Source organism: Phyllobates terribilis, unplaced genomic scaffold, assembly GCF_046119375.1.
Source record: "Phyllobates terribilis strain yellow unplaced genomic scaffold, ASM4611937v1 Scaffold_9__5_contigs__length_417890890, whole genome shotgun sequence".
Taxonomy (NCBI): domain Eukaryota; kingdom Metazoa; phylum Chordata; class Amphibia; order Anura; family Dendrobatidae; genus Phyllobates; species Phyllobates terribilis.
Window position 1 is genome coordinate 405,674,378 of NW_027362769.1, and position 20,790 is coordinate 405,695,167.

The following is a 20,790-nucleotide window of genomic DNA, read 5'->3' on the forward strand; positions in this document are numbered from 1 at the left end:
AGATAACGGACGACCTGTCAGACCGGCCACAGTGTGTACAGATGAGATAACGGACGAGCTGTCAGACCGGCCACAGTGTGTACAGAGGAGATAACGGACGACCTGTCAGACTGGCCACAGTGTGTACAGATGGGATAACTGACGACCTGTCAGACCGGCCACAGTGTGTACAGATGGGATAACAGCCGACCTGTCAGACCGGTCACAGCGTGTACAGATGGTATAACGGCTGAGCTGTCAGACCGGCTACACCGTGTACGGATGGGATAACGGACGACCTGTCAGACCGGCCACAGTGTGTACAGATGGGATAACGGACGACCTGTCAGACCGGCCACAGTGTGTACAGATGGGATAACGGCTGAGCTGTCAGACCGGCCACAGTGTGTACAGATGGGAAAACGCACGACCTGTCAGACCGGCCACAGTGTGTACAGAGGAGATAACGGACGACCTGTCAGACCGGCCACAGTGTGTACAGATGGGATAATGGCCGACCTGTCAGACCGGCCACAGTGTGTACAGAGGAGATAATGGACGACCTGTCAGACCGGCTACAGCGTGTACAGATGGGATAACGGACGATCTGTCAGACCGGCCACAGTGTGTACAGATGAGATAACTGACGACCTGTCAGACCTGCCATAGTGTGTACAGATGGGATAACGGACGACCTGTCAGACCGGCCATAGTGTGTACAGATGAGATAACTGACTACCTGTCAGACCTGCCACAGTGTGTACAGATGGGATAACGGACGACCTGTCAGACCGGCCATAGTGTGTACAGATGAGATAACTGACGACCTGTCAGACCGGCCACAGCGTGTACAGATGGGATAACGGACGACCTGTCAGACCGGTCACAGCGTGTACAGATGGGATAACGGACGACCTGTCAGACCGGTCACAGCGTGTACAGATGAGATAACGGACGACCTGTCAGACCGGCCACAGCATGTACAGATGAGATAATGGACGACCTGTCAGACCGGCCACAGCGTGTACAGATGAGATAACGGACGACCTGTCAGACCGGCCACAGTGTGTACAGATGAGATAATGGACGACCTGTCAGACCGGTCACAGCGTGTACAGATCGGATAACGGACGACCTGTCAGACCGGCCACAGTGTGTACAGATGAGATAACGGATGACCTGTCAGACCGGCCACAGCGTGTACAGATGAGATAACGGACGACCTGTCAGACCGGTCACAGTGTGTACAGATGAGATAACGGACGACCTGTCAGACCGGCCACAGTGTGTACAGATGAGATAACGGACGACATGTCAGACCGGCCACAGTGTGTACAGATGGGATAACGAAAGACCTGTCATACCGGTCACAGTGTGGACAGATGGGATAGCGGACGACCTGTCAGACCGGCCACAGCGTGTACAGATGAGATAACGGATGACCTGTCAGACCGGCCACAGTGTGTACAGATGGGATAACGGACGACTTGTCATACCGGTCACAGTGTGGACAGATGGGATAACGGACGACCTGTCAGACCGGCCACAGTGTGTACAGATGGGATAACGGATGTCCTGTCAGACCTGCCACAGTGTGTACAGATGGGATAACGGACGACCTGTCAGATCGGCCACAGTGTGTACAGATGGAATAATGGACGACCTGACAGACCAGTCACAACGTGTACAGATGGGATAACGGACGACCTGTCAGACCGGCCACAGTGTGTACAGATGGGATAACGGATGACCTGTCAGACCGGCCACAGCGTGTACAGAAGGGATAACGCACGACCTGTCAGACCGGTCACAGTGTGTACAGATGAGATAACGGACGACATGTCAGACCGGCCACAGTGTGTAGAGATGGGATGACGAACGACCTGTCATACCGGTCACAGCGTGTACAGATTAGATAACAGCTGACCTGTCAGACGGGCCACAGTGTGTACAGATGAGATAACGGACGACCTGTCAGACCGGTCACAGTGTGTACAGATGAGATAACGGACAACCTGTCAGACCGGCCACAGTGTGTACAGATGAGATAACGGACGACCTGTCAGACCAGCCATAGCGTGTACAGATGGGATAACGAACGACCTGTCAGACCGGCCACAGTGTGTACAGATGAGATAACGGCCGACCTGTCAGACCGGCCACAGTATGTACAGATGGGATAACAGACGACCTGTCAGACCGGCCACAGTGTGTACAGATGGGATAACGGACGACCTGTCAGACCGGCTACAGTGTGTACAGATGGGATAACAGACGACCTGTCAGACCCGCCACAGTGTGTACAGATGGGATAACGGACGACCTGTCAGACCGGCCACAGTGTGTACAGATGGGATAACGGAAGACCTGTCAGACCGGCCACAGTGTGTACAGATGGGATAACGGACGACCTGTCAGACCGGCCACAGCGTGTACAGATGGGATAACGCACGACCTGTCAGACCGGCCACAGTGTGTACAGATGAGATAACGGAAGACCTGTCAGACCGGCCACAGTGTGTACAGATTAGATAACGACCTGTCAGACCGGCCATAGTGTGTACAGATGAGATAACGGACGACCTGTCAGACCGGCCACAGCGTGTACAGATGGGATAACGGACGACCTGTCAGACCGGCCACAGCGTGTACAGATGGGTTAACGGACGACCTGTCAGACCGGCCACAGCGTGTACAGATGAGATAACGGACGACCTGTCAGACGGGCCACAGTGTGTACAGATGGGATAACGGACGACCTGTCAGACCGGCCACAGTGTGTACAGATGGGATAACAGACGACCTGTCAGATCGGCCACAGCGTGTACAGATGGGATAACGGACAACCTGTCAGACCGGCCACAGTGTGTACAGATGGGATAACGGACGACCTGTCAGACCGGCCACAGTGTGTACAGATGGGATAACGGACGACCTGTCAGACCGGCCACAGCGTGTACAGATGAGATAATGGACGACCTGTCAGACCGGCCACAGTGTGTACAGATGGGATAACAAACGACCTGTCAGACCGGCCACAGCGTGTACAAATGAGATAACGGCCGACCTGTCAGACCGGTCACAGCATGTACAGATTAGATAACAGACGACCTGTCAGACCGGCCATAGTGTGTACAGATGGGATAACGGACGACCTGTCAGACCAGCCACAGTGTGTACAGATGAGATAACTGACGACCTATCAGACCTGCCATAGTGTGTACAGTTGGGATAACGGACGACCTGTCAGACCGGCCATAGTGTGTACAGATTGGATAACGGCTGAGCTGTCAGACCGGCCACAGCGTGTACAGATGGGATAACGGATGACCTGTCAGACCAGCCACAGTGTGTACAGATGAGATAACTGACGACCTATCAGACCTGCCATAGTGTGTACAGTTGGGATAACGGACGACCTGTCAGACCGGCCATAGTGTGTACAGATGAGATAACGGACGACCTGTCAGACCGGCCACAGTGTGTACAGATGGGATAACGGCTGAGCTGTCAGACCGGCCACAGCGTGTACAGTTGGGATAACGGATGACCTGTCAGACCAGCCACAGTGTGTACAGATGAGATAACTGACGACCTGTCAGACCTGCCATAGTGTGTACAGATGGGATAACGGACGACCTGTCAGACGGCCATAGTGTGTACAGATGGGATAACGGACGACCTGTCAGACCGGCCACAGTGTGTACAGATGAGATAACTGTCGACCTGTCAGACCGGCCACAGTGTGTACAGATGAGATAACGGATGACCTGTCAGACCGGCCAGAGTGTGTACAGATGGGATAGCGGCTGAGCTGTCAGACCGGCCACAGCGTGTACAGATTAGATAACGGCCGACCTGTCAGACTGGCCACATTGTGTACAGATGGGATAACGGACGACCTGTCAGACTGGCCTCATTGTGTACACATGGGATAACGGACGACCTGTCAGACCGGCCATAGTGTGTACAGATGAGATAACGTACTACCTGTCAGACCGGCCATAGTGTGTACAGATGGGATAACGGACGACCTGTCAGACCGGCCACAGTGTGTACAGATGGGATAACGGCTGAGCTGTCAGACCGGCCACAGTGTGTACAGATGGGATAATGGACGACCTGTCAGACTGGCCACAGCGTGTACAGATGGGATAACGGACGACCTGTCAGACCGGCCACAGTGTGTACAGATGAGATAACGGACGACCTGTCAGACCAGCCACAGCGTGTACAGATGGGATAACGGACGACCTGTCAGACCGGCCACAGTGTGTACAGATGAGATAACGGACGACCTGTCAGACCGGCCACAGTGTGTACAGATGAGATAACGGACGACCTGACAGACCGGCCACAGTGTGTACAGATGGGATAACGGACGACATGTCAGACCGGCCTCAGTGTGTACAGATGGGATAACGGACGACCTGTCAGACCGGCCACAGTGTGTACAGATGGGATAACGGACAGCCTGTCAGACCGGCCACAGTGTGTACAGATGAGATAACGGACGACCTGTCAGAACGGCCACAGTGTGTACAGATGAGATAACGGACGACCTGACAGACCGGCCACAGTGTGTACAGATGGGATAACGGACAGCCTGTCAGACCGGCCACAGTGTGTACAGATGAGATAACGAACGACCTGTCAGACCGACCACAGTGTGTGCAGATGGGATAACGGACGACCTGTCAGACCAGCCACAGTGTGTACAGATGGGATAACGGACGACCTGTCAGACCAGCCACAGTGTGTACAGATGGGATAACGGACGACCTGTCAGACCGGCCACAGTGTGTACAGATGAGATAATGGACGACCTGTCAGACCGGTCACAGCGTGTACAGATGGGATAACGGACGACCTGTCAGACCGGCCACAGCGTGTACAGATGAGATAACGGACGACCTGTCAGACCGGTCACAGTGTGTACAGATGAGATAACGGACGACCTGTCAGACCGGACACAGTGTGTACAGATGAGATAACGGACGACATGTCAGACCGGCCACAGTGTGTACAGATGGGATAACGAAAGACCTGTCATACCGGTCACAGTGTGGACAGATGGGATAGCGGACGACCAGTCAGACCGGCCACAGCGTGTACAGATGAGATAACGGATGACCTGTCAGACCGGCCACAGTGTGTACAGATGGGATAACGGACGACTTGTCATACCGGTCACAGTGTGGACAGATGGGATAACGGACGACCTGTCAGACCGGCCACAGTGTGTACAGATGGGATAACGGACGACCTGTCAGATCGGCCACAGTGTGTACAGTTGGAATAATGGACGACCTGTCAGACCGGCCACAGTGTGTACAGATGGAATAATGGACGACCTGACAGACCAGTCACAACGTGTACAGATGGGATAACGGACGACCTGTCAGACCGGCCACAGTGTGTACAGATGGGATAACGGATGACCTGTCAGACCGGCCACAGCGTGTACAGAAGGGATAACGCATGACCTGTCAGACCGGTCACAGTGTGTACAGATGAGATAACGGACGACATGTCAGACCGGCCACAGCGTGTAGAGATGGGATGACGAACGACCTGTCATACCGGTTACAGCGTGTACAGATTAGATAACAGCTGACTTGTCAGACGGGCCACAGTGTGTACAGATGAGATAACGGACGACCTGTCAGACCGGTCACAGTGTGTACAGATGGGAAAACGGACAACCTGTCGGACCGGCCACAGTGTGTACAGATGGGATAACGGACGACCTGTCAGACCGGCCACAGCGTGTACAGATGGGATAACGGACGACCTGTCAGACCGGCCACAGTGTGTACAGATGAGATAACGGCCGACCTGTCAGACCGGCCACAGTGTGTACAGATGGGATAACAGACGACCTGTCAGACCGGCCACAGCGTGTACAGATGGGATAACGCACGACCTGTCAGACCGGCCACAGTGTGTACAGATGAGATAACGGAAGACCTGTCAGACCGGCCACAGTGTGTACAGATTAGATAACGACCTGTCAGACCGGCCATAGTGTGTACAGATGAGATAACGGACGACCTGTCAGACCGGCCACAGTGTGTACAGATGAGATAACGGACGACCTGTCAGACCGGCCACAGCGTGTACAGATGGGATAACGGACGACCTGTCAGACCGGCCACAGCGTGTACAGATGGGTTAACGGACGACCTGTCAGACCGGCCACAGCGTGTACAGATGAGATAACGGACGACCTGTCAGACGGGCCACAATGTGTACAGATGGGATAACGGACGACCTGTCAGATCGGCCACAGTGTGTACAGATGAGATAACGGACGACCTGTCAGACCGGCCACAGTGTGTACAGATGGGATAACAGACGACCTGTCAGATCGGCCACAGTGTGTACAGATGGGATAACGGACAACCTGTCAGACCGGCCACAGTGTGTACAGATGGGATAACGGACGACCTGTCAGACCGGCCACAGTGTGTACAGATGGGATAACGGACGACCTGTCAGACCGGCCACAGCGTGTACAGATGAGATAATGGACGACCTGTCAGACCGGCCACAGTGTGTACAGATGGGATAACAAACTACCTGTCAGACCGGCCACAGCGTGTACAAATGAGATAACGGCCGACCTGTCAGACCGGTCTCAGCATGTACAGATGAGATAACAGACGACCTGTCAGACCGGCCATAGTGTGTACAGATGGGATAACGGACGACCTGTCAGACCTGCCACAGTGTGTACAGATGGGATAACGGCTGAGCTGTCAGACCGGCCACAGCGTGTACAGATTGGATAACGGATGACCTGTCAGACCAGCCACAGTGTGTACAGATGAGATAACGGACGACCTGTCAGACCGGCCACAGTGTGTACAGATGGGATAACGGCTGAGCTGTCAGACCGGCCACAGCGTGTACAGTTGGGATAACGGATGACCTGTCAGACCAGCCACAGTGTGTACAGATGAGATAACTGACGACCTGTCAGACCTGCCATAGTGTGTACAGATGGGATAACGGACGACCTGTCAGACCGGCCATAGTGTGTACAGATGGGATAACGGACGACCTGTCAGACCGGCCACAGTGTGTACAGATGAGATAACTGACGACCTGTCAGACCGGCCACAGTGTGTACAGATGAGATAACGGATGACCTGTCAGACCGGCCAGAGTGTGTACAGATGGGATAACGGCTGAGCTGTCAGACCGGCCACAGCGTGTACAGATGAGATAACGGCCGACCTGTCAGACTGGCCACATTGTGTACAGATGGGATAACGGACGACCTGTCAGACTGGCCTCATTGTGTACAGATGGGATAACGGACGACCTGTCAGACCGGCCATAGTGTGTACAGATGGGATAACGGACGACCTGTCAGACCGGCCACAGTGTGTACAGATGGGATAACGGCTGAGCTGTCAGACCGGCCACAGTGTGTACAGATGGGATAATGGATGACCTGTCAGACCGGCCACAGTGTGTACAGATGAGATAACGGACGACCTGTCAGACCGGCCACAGCGTGTACAGATGGGATAACGGACGACCTGTCAGACCGGCCACAGTGTGTACAGATGAGATAACGGACGACCTGTCAGACCAGCCACAGCGTGTACAGATGGGATAACGGACGACCTGTCAGACCGGCCACAGTGTGTACAGATGAGATAACGGACGACCTGTCAGACCGGCCACAGTGTGTACAGATGAGATAACGGACGACCTGACAGACCGGCCACAGTGTGTACAGATGGGATAACGGACGACATGTCAGACCGGCCTCAGTGTGTACAGATGGGATAACGGACGACCTGTCAGACCGGCCACAGTGTGTACAGATGGGATAACGGACAGCCTGTCAGACCGGCCACAGTGTGTACAGATGAGATAACGGACGACCTGTCAGAACGGCCACAGTGTGTACAGATGAGATAACGGACGACCTGACAGACCGGCCACAGTGTGTACAGATGGGATAACGGACAGCCTGTCAGACCGGCCACAGTGTGTACAGATGAGATAACGAACGACCTGTCAGACCGACCACAGTGTGTGCAGATGGGATAACGGACGACCTGTCAGACCAGCCACAGTGTGTACAGATGGGATAACGGACGACCTGTCAGACCAGCCACAGTGTGTACAGATGGGATAACGGACGACCTGTCAGACCGGCCACAGTGTGTACAGATGAGATAATGGACGACCTGTCAGACCGGTCACAGCGTGTACAGATGGGATAACGGACGAACTGTCAGACCTGCCACAGTGTGTACAGATTGGATAACGGCTGAGCTGTCAGACCGGCCACAGCGTGTACAGATGGGATAACGGATGACCTGTCAGACCAGCCACAGTGTGTACAGATGAGATAACTGACGACCTATCAGACCTGCCATAGTGTGTACAGTTGGGATAACGGACGACCTGTCAGACCGGCCATAGTGTGTACAGATGAGATAACGGACGACCTGTCAGACCGGCCACAGTGTGTACAGATGGGATAACGGCTGAGCTGTCAGACCGGCCACAGCGTGTACAGTTGGGATAACGGATGACCTGTCAGACCAGCCACAGTGTGTACAGATGAGATAACTGACGACCTGTCAGACCTGCCATAGTGTGTACAGATGGGATAACGGACGACCTGTCAGACGGCCATAGTGTGTACAGATGGGATAACGGACGACCTGTCAGACCGGCCACAGTGTGTACAGATGAGATAACTGTCGACCTGTCAGACCGGCCACAGTGTGTACAGATGAGATAACGGATGACCTGTCAGACCGGCCAGAGTGTGTACAGATGGGATAGCGGCTGAGCTGTCAGACCGGCCACAGCGTGTACAGATTAGATAACGGCCGACCTGTCAGACTGGCCACATTGTGTACAGATGGGATAACGGACGACCTGTCAGACTGGCCTCATTGTGTACACATGGGATAACGGACGACCTGTCAGACCGGCCATAGTGTGTACAGATGAGATAACGTACTACCTGTCAGACCGGCCATAGTGTGTACAGATGGGATAACGGACGACCTGTCAGACCGGCCACAGTGTGTACAGATGGGATAACGGCTGAGCTGTCAGACCGGCCACAGTGTGTACAGATGGGATAATGGACGACCTGTCAGACTGGCCACAGCGTGTACAGATGGGATAACGGACGACCTGTCAGACCGGCCACAGTGTGTACAGATGAGATAACGGACGACCTGTCAGACCAGCCACAGCGTGTACAGATGGGATAACGGACGACCTGTCAGACCGGCCACAGTGTGTACAGATGAGATAACGGACGACCTGTCAGACCGGCCACAGTGTGTACAGATGAGATAACGGACGACCTGACAGACCGGCCACAGTGTGTACAGATGGGATAACGGACGACATGTCAGACCGGCCTCAGTGTGTACAGATGGGATAACGGACGACCTGTCAGACCGGCCACAGTGTGTACAGATGGGATAACGGACAGCCTGTCAGACCGGCCACAGTGTGTACAGATGAGATAACGGACGACCTGTCAGAACGGCCACAGTGTGTACAGATGAGATAACGGACGACCTGACAGACCGGCCACAGTGTGTACAGATGGGATAACGGACAGCCTGTCAGACCGGCCACAGTGTGTACAGATGAGATAACGAACGACCTGTCAGACCGACCACAGTGTGTGCAGATGGGATAACGGACGACCTGTCAGACCAGCCACAGTGTGTACAGATGGGATAACGGACGACCTGTCAGACCAGCCACAGTGTGTACAGATGGGATAACGGACGACCTGTCAGACCGGCCACAGTGTGTACAGATGAGATAATGGACGACCTGTCAGACCGGTCACAGCGTGTACAGATGGGATAACGGACGACCTGTCAGACCGGCCACAGCGTGTACAGATGAGATAACGGACGACCTGTCAGACCGGTCACAGTGTGTACAGATGAGATAACGGACGACCTGTCAGACCGGACACAGTGTGTACAGATGAGATAACGGACGACATGTCAGACCGGCCACAGTGTGTACAGATGGGATAACGAAAGACCTGTCATACCGGTCACAGTGTGGACAGATGGGATAGCGGACGACCAGTCAGACCGGCCACAGCGTGTACAGATGAGATAACGGATGACCTGTCAGACCGGCCACAGTGTGTACAGATGGGATAACGGACGACTTGTCATACCGGTCACAGTGTGGACAGATGGGATAACGGACGACCTGTCAGACCGGCCACAGTGTGTACAGATGGGATAACGGACGACCTGTCAGATCGGCCACAGTGTGTACAGTTGGAATAATGGACGACCTGTCAGACCGGCCACAGTGTGTACAGATGGAATAATGGACGACCTGACAGACCAGTCACAACGTGTACAGATGGGATAACGGACGACCTGTCAGACCGGCCACAGTGTGTACAGATGGGATAACGGATGACCTGTCAGACCGGCCACAGCGTGTACAGAAGGGATAACGCATGACCTGTCAGACCGGTCACAGTGTGTACAGATGAGATAACGGACGACATGTCAGACCGGCCACAGCGTGTAGAGATGGGATGACGAACGACCTGTCATACCGGTTACAGCGTGTACAGATTAGATAACAGCTGACCTGTCAGACGGGCCACAGTGTGTACAGATGAGATAACGGACGACCTGTCAGACCGGTCACAGTGTGTACAGATGGGATAACGGACAACCTGTCAGACCGGCCACAGTGTGTACAGATGGGATAACGGACGACCTGTCAGACCGGCCACAGCGTGTACAGATGGGATAACGGACGACCTGTCAGACCGGCCACAGTGTGTACAGATGAGATAACGGCCGACCTGTCAGACCGGCCACAGTGTGTACAGATGGGATAACAGACGACCTGTCAGACCGGCCACAGCGTGTACAGATGGGATAACGCACGACCTGTCAGACCGGCCACAGTGTGTACAGATGAGATAACGGAAGACCTGTCAGACCGGCCACAGTGTGTACAGATTAGATAACGACCTGTCAGACCGGCCATAGTGTGTACAGATGAGATAACGGACGACCTGTCAGACCGGCCACAGTGTGTACAGATGAGATAACGGACGACCTGTCAGACCGGCCACAGCGTGTACAGATGGGATAACGGACGACCTGTCAGACCGGCCACAGCGTGTACAGATGGGTTAACGGACGACCTGTCAGACCGGCCACAGCGTGTACAGATGAGATAACGGACGACCTGTCAGACGGGCCACAATGTGTACAGATGGGATAACGGACGACCTGTCAGATCGGCCACAGTGTGTACAGATGAGATAACGGACGACCTGTCAGACCGGCCACAGTGTGTACAGATGGGATAACAGACGACCTGTCAGATCGGCCACAGTGTGTACAGATGGGATAACGGACAACCTGTCAGACCGGCCACAGTGTGTACAGATGGGATAACGGACGACCTGTCAGACCGGCCACAGTGTGTACAGATGGGATAACGGACGACCTGTCAGACCGGCCACAGCGTGTACAGATGAGATAATGGACGACCTGTCAGACCGGCCACAGTGTGTACAGATGGGATAACAAACTACCTGTCAGACCGGCCACAGCGTGTACAAATGAGATAACGGCCGACCTGTCAGACCGGTCTCAGCATGTACAGATGAGATAACAGACGACCTGTCAGACCGGCCATAGTGTGTACAGATGGGATAACGGACGACCTGTCAGACCTGCCACAGTGTGTACAGATGGGATAACGGCTGAGCTGTCAGACCGGCCACAGCGTGTACAGATTGGATAACGGATGACCTGTCAGACCAGCCACAGTGTGTACAGATGAGATAACGGACGACCTGTCAGACCGGCCACAGTGTGTACAGATGGGATAACGGCTGAGCTGTCAGACCGGCCACAGCGTGTACAGTTGGGATAACGGATGACCTGTCAGACCAGCCACAGTGTGTACAGATGAGATAACTGACGACCTGTCAGACCTGCCATAGTGTGTACAGATGGGATAACGGACGACCTGTCAGACCGGCCATAGTGTGTACAGATGGGATAACGGACGACCTGTCAGACCGGCCACAGTGTGTACAGATGAGATAACTGACGACCTGTCAGACCGGCCACAGTGTGTACAGATGAGATAACGGATGACCTGTCAGACCGGCCAGAGTGTGTACAGATGGGATAACGGCTGAGCTGTCAGACCGGCCACAGCGTGTACAGATGAGATAACGGCCGACCTGTCAGACTGGCCACATTGTGTACAGATGGGATAACGGACGACCTGTCAGACTGGCCTCATTGTGTACAGATGGGATAACGGACGACCTGTCAGACCGGCCATAGTGTGTACAGATGGGATAACGGACGACCTGTCAGACCGGCCACAGTGTGTACAGATGGGATAACGGCTGAGCTGTCAGACCGGCCACAGTGTGTACAGATGGGATAATGGATGACCTGTCAGACCGGCCACAGTGTGTACAGATGAGATAACGGACGACCTGTCAGACCGGCCACAGCGTGTACAGATGGGATAACGGACGACCTGTCAGACCGGCCACAGTGTGTACAGATGAGATAACGGACGACCTGTCAGACCGGCCACAGTGTGTACAGATGAGATAACGGACGACCTGACAGACCGGCCACAATGTGTACAGATGAGATAACGGACGACCTGTCAGACCGACCACAGTGTGTACAGATGGGATAACGAACGACATGTCAGACCGGCCACAGTGTGTACAGATGGGATAACGGACGACCTGTCAGACCGGCCACAGTGTGTACAGATGGGATAACGGACAGCCTGTCAGACCGGCCACAGTGTGTACAGATGAGATAACGGACGACCTGTCAGACCGGCCACAGTGTGTACAGATGAGATAACGGACGACTTGACAGATCAGCCACAGTGTGTACAGATGGGATAACGGACAGCCTGTCAGACCGGCCACAGTGTGTACAGATGAGATAACGGACGACATGTCAGACCGGCCACAGTGTGTACAGATGGGATAACGGACGACATGTCAGACCGGCCACAGTGTGTGCAGATGGGATAACGGACGACATGTCAGACCGGCCACAGCGTGTACAGATGGGATAACGGACGACCTGTCAGACCGGCCACAGTGTGTACAGATGGGATAATGGACAGCCTGTCAGACCGGCCACAGTGTGTACAGATGAGATAAATGACGACCTGTCAGACCTGCCATAGTGTGTACAGATGGGATAACGGACGACCTGTCAGACCGGCCACAGTGTGAACAGATGAGATAACGGACGACCTGTCAGACCGGCCACAGTGTGTACAGATGAGATAACTGACGACCTGTCAGACCGGCCACAGTGTGTACAGATGGGATAACTGACGACCTGTCAGACCGGCCACAATGTGTACAGATGGGATAACGGACGACCTGTCAGACCGGCCACAGTGTGTACAGATGAGATAACGGACGACATGTCAGACCGGCCACAGTGTGTACAGATGGGATAACGGACGACCTGTCAGACCGGCGACAGCGTGTACAGATGGGATAACGGACGACCTGTCAGACCGGCCACAGTGTGTACAGATGGGATAACGGACAGCCTGTCAGACCGGCCACAGTGTGTACAGATGGGATAACGGATGACCTGTCAGACCGGCCACAGTGTGTATGTGCAGCGGCGGTGAGGGCCTAGGGTACTCGGTAGCCGGGCCGGCGGTCTTCCAGGGAGGTCACGGTGGCAGTGGCCCAGCTCCGTGGCACTGGATGAGCAGATGAGGGGAGTATTTACAGAGGATTTGTTGTCTTTATGTGACGCCACCTGGGGTGCCTGGTCAGGGATGACCAGCGCTGCTGTGTGGACCCTGGGGGATAGATGGTATAGCAGCTGGGATGAAACACTTCCCACAGGCGAAGCGGACCCCCAGGGGCTGAGAAAGCTGATATGAAGGATGACAGCGGGGGAAACAAGGTGCAGAGAGCAGGGGGGCAGCAGTGATGATAGTCATGGTGGTAGCACAGCTGCGGGGAGGCGCAGAAGAAGACAGACACGAGGAATGCAGTCCGGTTACTGCAGAGAAAGCTGTGGAGTCCGTGGCACTGGTCACTAGGTCCAGGAGGGTCCGGTCAGCCTGGAAGCAGTCGGGGTCCACCCCATCAGGTGGGTTTGGAGGCCTGCCTGCTGTGCTTCTCCGTTGCGGGCCCCGCTGCCTGTGAGCTACCCTGCGGTCCCTCTTCTTCACTCCTGCTCTAAGCTAGCAGGCGGTGTGAACCTATAACGGGTACTGCCGTCTTGGGTGCAGCTCCAGGCTCTAGTTACGTCACTGTGCCGCAGGGCTTCTGCTTGTGGCCAGAAAACTTGCAGTCTCCTGTCCCCCAGATTCGGTTGCCGGGACGTGCAATGCCCGTACAACCCAGGACTCTGCCGTCCTCTGCTCCGCTGCCTGGGGTGAGCTCTCCACATGCTCTGCTCCCCAGAACTTTCTCCTTCTCTCTCTGCTGCTTTCTCCCCCTCTCCCTTCCCTCTCACGCTCACTGACTAACTCGTCCCCCCAGCCGGAAAAGGCAGCTCCCCCAAAAAAGGGTGTAGAGCTCCCCCTTCAGGTCAGGGATCAGAACCTGTGTGTGCATGTGGGGTTTACCTGACGTGGGGAGCTCCTCCTGCTTCCAAGTGTATTACAGTATAAGTCTGGATCCTCGTGCTGACGCTCCATAGGTTTACATAGTAAAAGCCACTACCAGCTCACAGATAGAGCGCAGTGTGATCCGGGGAAACAGAAGTGGACCAGAGCTGTGCTGGAAACTGGTGAGGACAGCGATCGGTGAGTACAATACCGCATGAGCAGTGCACTAAAATTTACACAGGTTTAGGCAATAAAAAGTTTGGTGGGAGCTTCTTTAATAGAAGATGATGTTATCATCACCATCCGTCTGTTAATAAGATGCCGCAAGTCACAACATAAAATAGAAATATACCAATAGAATGAATCAGCTGATGAACCCCTCTACAGATGGGCCGGGACAGCCGGGGAGGAGGGGGATGGAAGGACAACAAATATCAGAAAAATTACCATGAATTAAGGTAAGAAGATAAAAGAATCCCGGCAGCAGGTCTACAGATCCGGAACATGTTATCATCGTATACAAATTATAACGGGAGAGGGACACGGGAGTATGACTCGGATGAGGATCGCAAAGCGATGCTCGGAGTGGCCGGTGTATTTCTATGCAGCTGTCAGCAGAACCGACATCCAGTCCGAGCATTGAGTTGCAATCCTCATCCAAGTTATACGGCCGTCTGACTCCCCTAAATCTCAAGGACTTGCATTTAGGATATGTCTAAAGTTTACCAGGAAGGTAAGGAGCTCTCCAGGGAGCAGTAAATAATAGAGCCCCAGATTATTTTCATAAATGGCACCAGTCAGACCTGAACTACAGTCCCAATCTACTCACCCCCTACATGAATGTAGAGCAGGATGATTCATTATTTAATTAACAAGAGGATACAAGTTTGATACACAAGAGGATACACAAGAGGATACAAGTTTGTGCATGCTACGGTGCTCCTCCTAGTTGAACTCTCTACAGGTGGATGAGCTTGGGATGAGCTTGGGATCAGGTGGATGAGCTTTGGATGAGCTTGGGATCAGGTGGATGAGCTAGGGATGAGCTTGGGATCAGGTGGATGAGCTTGGGATCAGGTGGATTAGCTTGGGATGAGCTTGGGATCAGGTGGATGAGCTTGGAATCAGGTGGATGAGATTGGGATCAGGTGGATGATCTTGGGATGAGCTTGGGATCGGGTGGATGAGCTTGGGATCAGGTGGATGAGCTTGGGATGAGCTTGGGATCAGGTGGATGAGCTTGGGATCAGGTGGATGAGCTTGGGATGAGCTTGGGATCAGGTGGATGAGCTTTGGATGAGCTTGGGATCAGGTGGATGAGCTTGGGATGAGCTTGGGATCAGGTGGATGAGCTTGGGATCAGGTGGATTAGTTTGGGATGAGCTTGGGATCAGGTGGATGAGCTTGGGATCAGGTGGATGAGCTTGGGATGATCTTGGGATCAGGTGGATGAGCTTGGGATGAGCTTGGAATCAGGTGGATGAGCTTGGGATCAGGTGGATGAGCTTGTGATGAGCTTGGGATCGGGTGGATGAGCTTGGGATCAGGTGGATGAGCTTGGGATGAGCTTGGGATCAGGTGGATGAGCTTGGGATCAGGTGGATGAGCTTGGGATGAGCTTGGGATCAGGTGGATGAGCTTGGGATCAGGTGGATGAGCTTGGGATGAGCTTGGGATCAGGTGGATGAGCTTGGGATGAGCTTCGAATCAGGTGGATGAGCTTGGGATCAGGTGGATGAGCTTGGGATGAGCTTGGGATCAGGTGGATGAGCTTTGGATGAGCTTGGGATCAGGTGGATGAGCTTGGGATGAGCTTGGGATCAGGTGGATGAGCTTGGGATCAAGTGGATGAGCTTGGGATGAGCTTGGGATCAGGTGGATGAGCTTGGGATCAGGTGGATGAGCTTGGGATGAGCTTGGGATCTGGTGGATGAGCTTGGGATGAGCTTGGAATCAGGTGGATGAGCTTGGGATCAGGTGGATGAGCTTGGGATGAGCTTGGGATCAGGTGGATGAGCTTGGGATCAAGTGGATGAGCTTGGGATGAGCTTGGGATCAGGTGGATGAGCTTGGGATCAGGTGGATGAGCTTGGGATGAGCTTGGGATCAGGTGGATGAGCTTGGGATGAGCTTGGAATCAGGTGGATGAGCTTGGGATCAGGTGGATGAGCTTGGGATGAGCTTGGGATCGGGTGGATGAGCTTGGGATCAGGTGGATGAGCTTGGGATGAGCTTGGGATCAGGTGGATGAGCTTGGGATCAGGTGGATGAGCTTGGGATCAGGTGGATGAGCTTGGCATGAGCTTGGGATCGGGTGGATGAGCTTGGGATCAGGTGGATGAGCTTGGAATGAGCTTGGGATCAGGTGGATCAGCTTGGGATCAAGTGGATGAGCTTGGGATCAGGTGGATGAGCTTGGGATCAAGTGGATGAGCTTGGGATCAGGTGGATGAGCTTGGGATCAGGTGGATGAGCTTGGGATGAGCTTGGGATCAGGTGGATGAGCTTGGGATGAGCTTGGAATCAGGTGGATGAGATTGGGATCAGGTGGATGATCTTGGGATGAGCTTGGGATCGGGTGGATGAGCTTGGGATCAGGTGGATGAGCTTGGGATGAGCTTGGAATCAGGTGGATGAGTTTGGGATCAGGTGGATGAGCTTGGGATGAGCTTGGGATTGGGTGGATGAGCTTGGGATCAGGTGGATGAGCTTGGGATGAGCTTGGGATCAGGTGGATGAGCTTGGGATCAGGTGGATGAGCTAGGGATGAGCTTGGGATCAGGTGGATGAGCTTGGGATGAGCTTGGAATCAGGTGGATGAGCTTGGGATCAATGTTCCATCTGTTGGGTTAAATTCAAGGTTCCCAAATTCTTGGTGTTCTTTAGTTTGCTTTGACAGATTGCCCCCAGAAATGTCTTCCTCAGTTTGGGGCTGGCCGTGATCATGATGATGGCTTCTACTGTGGGAAAGACAAAGATTAGACACCAGCAGACCACGATCCTTATGTCACTCAATGACTGGGTGTAGAAGAGAACGGTCTCTGCTGTGTAGAACATTCCTGACAATGTTAATAACAGAACCATTGTTCCTATAGCATTGACATGGGGCTGCAGTTTATTAAGAGATTCCGGATTGCTGAGCTTTATGTTCCATATGTGTCTTAGAAGAGTTGAAACCGAGGTGATGAGAGAGATGAGAATCACCATGAAGGGCACACCACATCCCAGCATGTTGGACAATACAGTGTACTCAATGCTTGTGGATGCTATCACCACACCAGTAAAGATGAACGTCCCATTCCCAAAATGTCCCAGAATTTTCGCACCAAGAGTCCAAAACCCTGGAATACTGATGACCAATGAACCAAGTCCTGAGAACATGAGGAGATAAGGCAAGAAATTTGTAAGACATCTCTTCATCCAAGGAAAAAATCTGTGACTGAAATTGGTGATGCTGGTACAGTAATAGGCGCAGAGCCAGGCAGTCAGCCAAAAGGTGTAGTACATCAAGAAGGGCAAAGGGATAATGGTCACACTGATTGCCATTGTGATATAGGTGGTAGAGAGCCACAAGCCGACAAAGTGTCCGAGCAGCAGACCCCGCAGGCTGATGTTAACCAGTCCCATGGCCACATGGATGAGGTCAGAAGGAGTCAGCTTACAGCCTCTTCTTAGGCTTTTCACGTTGATAATGACGATGCTTGCGTTCAAGGAAATTGCCACTACTCCTTCTACAAGACTAAAAACACCAAGATGTATGAGGTACCACATGTTGAGGTGAGATGTGCTCCTTTCAGCTCCTCGTTAAAGTCCTCAATTATATAACCTCTGGAATTTGACTAATGCAAAATAGCTCAGCTTTCCCCATGTCAGCAACAGCCTAATTAGTCTATTTTCTGGAGAATGAATGGGTTGGAAAGTAAAGGTCTAGTTTTATAGTGGCTATGTCCCCTAAAGAGTAAAATGCTCATTCAGATAATACTCATTAAAATGCTGTATAATTAAATGCTGTATATCCATCGTTGTCACATAATGACAGTGACATATTCCCTAGTGCATAAATGCTGGTTGTAGTACAGAACAGATCAGCCACCAGGAGCTGGTGATACCAGTGATACCCATGGAGTCTCTTATGATAGGACCATCTTTACATCCCAAAGAAGAAGATAAAAAGGAGCAGAATCAGGGAAATGGAGAAGACTAAGCTAAGTAATGAAGGAAGTAAACAAAGAAGAGTCAGAAGAATGAAGATAAAATGGAGAAGTGCTGAGAAGAAATGGAAGAAGAAGAAAATGAAAAATCAGAAGACTAGTGAAAAGAATGAGATGAAGAATGGGAAAAAGAAAAAGCAAAAATAAGGACAATAAGAAATGTCAGAACAATGAGGAAAACAATGTGAGAGACAAAGGAGAAACGTAAGAATCGGTATATAAGTAATAGATGAAGAATGTAACGAAGAAAAATCAGAACAATTAGGAAAAGAAGAACACAAATCAGAAGAAAGAGGCAAAGCAGGTGAGGAATGAGAAAAACATCAAGAAGAACAATCCAAATAGGAAATAAGCAGAATTAAGAGAAGAATAAAAATCTGAAGAAAGGAGGAGGATGAAAAATGATGGAGAAGATGGAAAAGAAAAATAAGAACGGAGAAGAATAATCAGAAGATGAATGAGCAGAAGAATCTAAAGACTGAGGAGAACAAGTAAGAGATGAATCTAACAATGAGGAGAAAATGGAGAAGACAGTTCAAATGAATGAGGGGAGGAAGGAGAAGAATAAAGAGAAGAATCACGTGAATGAGAAGAAAAAGATACAAGAGATGAATGAGAAGACCTTTACAAACACATGACAACCAGTCGTCTGTTTCATCCATGAAAATTGTACAATTTCCCGATAGTTCAGCTTTTTAGATGTGTAGTAATTGACGCTCCATAGATATGTGAATGGGTCAATTCCTGACTTTTGTGACTTTTTCCCTTTTATTTCTAATTATATTCTTATTATTTTCATGAAATTGTAAACCTTCAGCAATGTGTTGTACAATTTTGGATTCCCCAATATTAGAATGATTCCTTGCAGGGAGCAGAAAGAATAATTCAAGAGGAGGAAAAACCAGAACTCCGTGGAGCCGAAGGGAAAGATGTTAAGCAGCAGGATGAGTTGGGAGGAGCAGAAGGTGACATAGAGCGCTAGAAGAAAAGCCATGGTCTTTATACTATTAACATGAGCCGTTATCTGTGAATCCATGAAGCTGGATGATTTCTTCATCCTAAGGACATGAAGAACCAGGGAAACCATTGTCAAACCTAAGGACATGAAGATCAGAAGACATGGGAGGCAGCACCACAAGACAATGATGGGGAGAAACTCGCTGGTCTCTACAACCAGGAGGAAAGCATTACTCCTCCATTCAGTGTTACTACTACAACTTTGGCTTGTGGATAAATTTGCAGATAATGGAGAAATGACCACAAAAGACAAAACAATTGACGTAAAAATTAGCCAAGGAAGAGCATCGCAAAACCGAGACTTCATCCAGACAAAGAACCTGAACTGGAATGTTGTAATTTTGATGCAGTAAAAGATGCAAAGCCATGAGGTCATCCAGGAGCTACATGCGGTTATCGGGGTATAAACTCCATACAACCATCGAAAGAAATGATCTGATAGAAAGATCTGAATCCAGAAGTGATAGATGATGATACTGCATATCAAAAGACTCTGCATGAGCACGTTACAGAGCCCCAGACTAAGGAGGATTGTATCTGCTGGACTCTGATGTCCTCCACGTCTCCAGGCCCCACAGCTGATGAATGTGATCAACATATTGGAGAACAATCCAACAGATAAATCCAAAAATATAAAGTCCATCAGGGCGACGGCTCCGAGCTCCATTAGACGGTTGATGGGAGGTTGTTGTATTGTCAGTGCTTTACCGCTAGTAAACCAGAGACCATTAAAACTACCCATAAGCAGCTGCGTTTACAGCCTCAGGATTTGCATGCTAATTTGCAAAATGTAGACATCTTTGTGTCTTTAGAATAATCATAAGAAATCGCTTTAATGTATGCAGTGCCAAAGGAAAAAGGAAATGGAAAAAAAAACAGAAAAACAATTGTTTAATATTGGGGCTAATAATCAGGCCAAACTTAAGAAATGATCGAGTCCCAGGAC

General features: G+C 51.9%; 1 protein-coding gene across 1 annotated transcript; it reads right to left on the reverse strand.

The window, feature by feature from the left end:
• Positions 1-19,605: 19,605 nt before the first annotated feature.
• On the reverse strand, positions 19,606-20,586 carry LOC141161456 (taste receptor type 2 member 40-like). The gene has a single exon (XM_073646266.1). It carries the CDS (start codon positions 20,584-20,586, stop codon positions 19,606-19,608), a length of 981 nt encoding a protein of 326 aa, XP_073502367.1.
• Between the last annotated feature and the right edge of the window lie 204 nt (positions 20,587-20,790).

Excerpts from the sequence above, each read along its gene's own strand:
- LOC141161456 (XM_073646266.1), bottom strand. The coding sequence starts at position 20,586 with ATGGGTAGTTTTAATGGTCTCTGGTTTACTAGCGGTAAAGCACTGACA.